This window comes from Setaria italica, chromosome VII, assembly GCF_000263155.2.
Source record: "Setaria italica strain Yugu1 chromosome VII, Setaria_italica_v2.0, whole genome shotgun sequence".
Lineage (NCBI taxonomy): Eukaryota > Viridiplantae > Streptophyta > Magnoliopsida > Poales > Poaceae > Setaria > Setaria italica.
This window is the reverse complement of record NC_028456.1, coordinates 20,577,929-20,583,150: the sequence shown is the minus strand read 5'-3', so window position 1 is coordinate 20,583,150 and position 5,222 is coordinate 20,577,929. Positions and strand designations below refer to the sequence as shown.

The window sequence follows — 5,222 nt, the reverse complement described above, 5'->3', positions numbered from 1 at the left end:
CATTGCTGTGGCCATTTTGAGGTCGATTATGTTTTTATTTTTTGCGAGAAGAGAGAACTTTATTGATCACCACTCATCACGACACGGTATGCAATCTCGAGCAAACCAATCGTTCCACACAAAGGGGAGCCTGCGCACGCCATGTAGCTGTTTGAGTCCTTCTGTTCTGCCAATTGGGGCTACACACAGTTACCGTTCTCTCTTGAAAGGCCTTGTTTCGATAATCCGGCCTTTGATTTTTTGAATTCTTGATCGTAAGCCTTAAGATGATGGCTAAGCGTTATCAACATATAGCACCTTGTTGGTTGTATCTTCCGGATGTAGGATGCTTATTTTATCATGCACTATCATTGATGACGTGTAAGGTAGTACTAGCTACCGGTGTTTTTTATTTGACACGCCTGCTGCCATGCGTATCGTTTGTCGATCCTTGTTTCTCTGCCTTTCATGACACGAGATTAAACCCAGGAAAATGACTTGACCAGACTGGCAAATGCCCATTTGACACAAATATGGAATCCTACGAGTGTCGGCTAACCTGGATTGCCATAGGTTAGCATAGTGTGTAGGACTTTCGGAGACCTTCCGCTTGCTGTTTATGTCCAGCCCGAGTTGCCATAACTTCTTTATGTGATTTAGTAATTTTGGAGCGATCTTGCACTTGTTGCTCCGTTGCTGCACATCCTATTGCATTTCTCTCCTAACAACCTGTAGAGTGGTCTAATGGCTTGATCCTTTCTAGGTGTACTGTTTAACCATGACTAGTAGAGTGTACTCAAACACAATGTTGTGCATTAGGCAAAAGGGTGTTTGGATGGTTTCCTTACTGGCCACCGGCATGAAGAGGTATTGTAATTTGATACCGGCAAAAAGAGCATGTAGACCAAACTAAGTATTATTTCCATTCCAAAAATGTCACTTTATTATGAAATGTAAGATTTTTTTTTAGTTTTGTCCTAGTCAAGATTCTCAATTTTTGATCAAATTTATAAATGCAAGATATATTTCATAGTGGATTTAATAAATATATTTGATATTACAGCTTTTGATGCATTTTACTAAAAACGTGATCAAAGTTAAAAAGAAGTTTGACATATAGCAAACTAAAATCTTATATTTTGTGAAGAAACAACTATTTTAGAACTTGGTGTCTTTGATCCTATCATCTAAACAATGTGGTTTGCCTTTTTTTATAGCACTAATTTTATGTTCATTCAAGTTATTTTACGTAGGAAATTGCAGAACTACCGAAAGTAGTATGATAAGAAAAAATGAAAATAGAGTTCCTTTAGTGTAAGAAGACTGAAAATAGTTTGTGGGCCTGAATTCTGGTTGAAGTCGTAAAGCTCAATTTAAGCCCACGTTCCGCGTCGGATCCGACCACCCTCCTTCCCTCCCCTTCCCGCCACCATGGCGGCCGCCTCCGCCGCCGCCTCAGCCGTGTCCGCAATCTCCAACCACGTTGCCGCCGGGCACCTCTTCGCCGCCATCGACGCCCTCCCCGCGTACTCTGGCTCCTCCCTGCTCCCGGCCGAGCTTTACGCCTCGCTACTCCGCCTGGCCACCTCCCGCCGCTCCCTCGCCGCCGCCCGCCGCGTCGCCTCCCACCTCGCCTCCTCTTCGTCATCTTCCCCTTCCACCTCGCGCTCATCCACCCCGACCTTCCTCTTCAACCGCGCCATCGAGTCTCTAGCCGCCTGCGGCAGCCTCGCCGACGCGCGGGAGCTGTTCGACGCAATGCCGCGCCGGGACGGCGGTTCTTGGAACGCCATCATCTCCGCCGCGTCCCGCGGCGGGAACCCGGCAGAGGCTTTCTCCCTCTTCTCCGGCATGAACTCTGTTGGCATTCGCCCCAAGGACGTCACACTGGCATCAGTGCTTGCCTGTTGCGCTGAGTGCCTTGACCTGTGTGGTGCACAGCAGCTCCATTGTCATATTGCAAAGAGGGACTTTCAGTCCAACGTGATTCTAGGGACGGCACTGGTTGATGTGTACGGAAAGTGCCTCTTGCTTGCGGATGCAAGGCGGGCATTTGATGGCATCCTACAACCCAATGACATTTCATGGAATGTAATAATTAGGAGATATCTTGTCGCTGGTATGGGTGACATGGCAGTTCAGATGTTCTTCAGGATGGTATGGGCTGGAGTTAGGCCACTGGTTTATACTGTCACACATGCAATCCTTGCTTGCCGAGATAACTGTGCACTTAAAGAAGGGAGGTGCATACATAACTTTGTGCTCCGACATGGGTATGAGCACCATGTACATGTGCGCAGCGCAGCTGTAGATATGTATGCAAAGTGTGGCAACATTAATGCAGCACAAAGGCTCTTCAACTTGGCACCAATGAAGGACGTGGTGATGTCCACTTCAATTGTGTCAGGATTGGCTGCTTGTGGGAGGATTGTTGATGCAAAGTGGGTGTTTGATGGCATGGAACAACACAATTTGGTATCCTGGAATGCTATGTTGACCGGCTATGTCAGGTCCATGGATCTGACTGGTGCTCTAGATTTGTTCCAGCAGATGAGGCAGGAGACTAGGGAGCTTGATGCTGTTACACTTGGATCCGTGCTTAATGCCTGTACAGGCCTGTTTGACCTCGGGAAAGGTGAGGAGCTCCACGCGTTCGCTTTCAAGTGTGGTTTGTTCAGTTATCCCTTTTTGATGAATGCACTTGTGAGGATGTATTCCAAATGTGGATGCCTGAGGAGTGCAGAACAGCTTCTTCTATCTGAGATGGGATCAGAGAGAGACAGGTACTCTTGGAACTCACTGATCTCAGGTTATGAACGCCACTCCATGAGTGAAGCAGCTCTGCATGCTCTACGTGAGATGCAATCCGAGGCAAAACCTAGCCAGTCCACGTTCAGCTCTGCACTTGCAGCCTGTGCAAACATATTTCTGCTTAAGCATGGGAAGCAGATTCATGCATACATTATCAGAAACGAGTATGAGGTTGACGATATACTGCGAAGTGCACTGGTTGATATGTATTCCAAGTGTAGGCTGTTTGATTACTCCACCAGGGTCTTTGAGTTGGGATTATCTCAGGACGTTATCCTGTGGAATTCTATGATCTTTGGATGTGCTTACAATAGTAAAGGTGACTATGGGCTTGAACTGTTTGATGAAATGCGGAAGCAGGGGATTAGGCCAGACTCTGTCACTTTCCTTGGTGCTCTGGTTTCATGCATCTGCGAGGGGCATGTTGGGTTGGGGAGGAGTTATTTCACTCTGATGACCGATGAGTATAGCATCGTCCCTCGCATGGAGCACTATGAGTGCATGATCGAACTGTTGGGGAAGCATGGTTACATGGTTGAGCTAGAGGATTTTGTGGATCACATGCCCTTTGAACCAACAACCGCTATGTGGCTCAGGATCTTCGACTGCTGCCGGGAATATGGGAACAAAAAATTAGGGGAGAGGGCTGCGCAGCGCATCAACGAAAGCAAACCTCTGACTCCAGTTAGATTTGTTGAACCCTCTCCTGACTACGAGTGCAGTGGCAGTGATGATGTTGATGATTCCATGTCGTTCTGCTAGGCGGACAAAGCTGGTGAGGATCGAGATTCTCACTGTGAGCCATGAGACTGATTTTTTTCGGTGTCTGAGAAGCTAAACTGGCAATCTATTAGACGTCATAAACTTGAACATGACCCTTTAGCTGCCTGTAAGCTGCTAGGATCACCATTGCTAAGACAGGCATTCAGGTTGAACGCTGAGCTGATATGCTGATTGACTGATACTTGATGTCTATCAAGGTTCCAAATCCTCCTCTGCTGTCTGGTGGGTTTGAATTGGGTGACAATGTAGTTAACAAATGTGCAATCATATAGCACTGAATTTCCGAATTCCAGGCTTCACATTCAGCAACTCATCTGCACCTTGACTGAAGACTACCACCCTCGAGTTGAAGCTTGCTCTACAATGAGAACTCCCGGACAGCAAATGGCAATCCTTCAGAGGTAGGAAGATGCTGTGGCAGTTGTCTTGAATGTCATTGTTGTTGCATCCTTATATGCAGTTTTTTTTATTTAAAACAAGTACAGTTGGTACCTTGCATCTGGTACCCTGCATGTCAATTGTAAATACATACGCTCCCTTTGTACGTAGTAGAAAGAGTAGTTGCTGCCCGAACGCTGAATCTGTGTATGAAGCGAAAAGGATTATAATATGCTATGCAGGATTTAGCTGAAGCCCCAATGCAGTAATGTTAACATGGATGGTTTGTGGCATGGAACATTCTCTCTCCATCCAGTCCATTGTACAAGTATCTCAAAAATAGCAAGTGTGAAACTGTGATGCTTTCATAAGCGCATTTGGAAACAGAGGGTGCGTTTGGTTGGGCTGTAGTTTTTGGAAAAGCTGCTGTGTGGAAAAGCAGCTGTGAGCTGTGGGCTGTGGAAAAGCAGCTGTGAGAAAGCAGCTGTGGGAAAAGCAAAAGACTGTTTGGTTAGAGGAGCTGTGAAACTGTAGGCTGTGTAAGAAATACCTGTAATGCCCCTAAAGGTCCGTGAGTGTGTTTATATGCAAATTGCTCGTAACAAAATAATGTGTTCACTAGTTCAAATGTAAACCACTATTTTAGGAAGAAAAAAAATAAATTTTATATGTTTTTCATCCATTAAAGTAATTGGTCCACATAAATAGAACTATATCCATCAAAAAGTTCTATACAAGGATGCCATCCCTCAACATTACTTTCCTCCTCTCGCACTAACCAAAGCATCAGCTATCCTAGTGCGAATGGTATTCATGGTATCCTCATTCTCCACATCGTCACTATCATCTCCTTGTGTTTGTCTCATACCACATGTATGTTGTACCAAGTAATCCTCATCATCATCACATCTCTTGAACTCCTTATCACACAAATTGCTATCACGAATAAAATTATGCAATGCAAGACAAGCCATAATGATATGTTTCTGAGTACGAGGTGAGAAACTTGGCATGTCCTTCAAAATACGCCACTTCTACTTTAAGACTCCAAAAGACCTTTCAATGACATTACGAAGAGATGAATGCAAAAAATTGAACATCTCGTACTTTCCTTGAGGAGGCCCCGAACGATGCTGAAATTCTGGTATATGGTATGTGCTTCCTTTGAAAGGCGCAAGATACCCAATTCGGTTTGGGTAACCTGAGTCCACGAGATACTACTTTCCTACAAAATCAAGTTAGTAAGGTACATAATAATACAAATATTGCTA

At 45.1% G+C, this 5,222-nt stretch overlaps 1 protein-coding gene across 1 annotated transcript; it reads left to right on the top strand.

The window, feature by feature from the left end:
- The first annotated feature begins 1,386 nt into the window (after window positions 1-1,386).
- Window positions 1,387-4,262, top strand: LOC101770102 (pentatricopeptide repeat-containing protein At3g26540). Its single transcript, XM_004977946.3, has one exon. It carries the CDS (start codon window positions 1,411-1,413, stop codon window positions 3,550-3,552), a length of 2,142 nt encoding a protein of 713 aa, XP_004978003.1. The 5' UTR covers window positions 1,387-1,410; the 3' UTR covers window positions 3,553-4,262.
- Window positions 4,263-5,222: the final 960 nt, after the last annotated feature.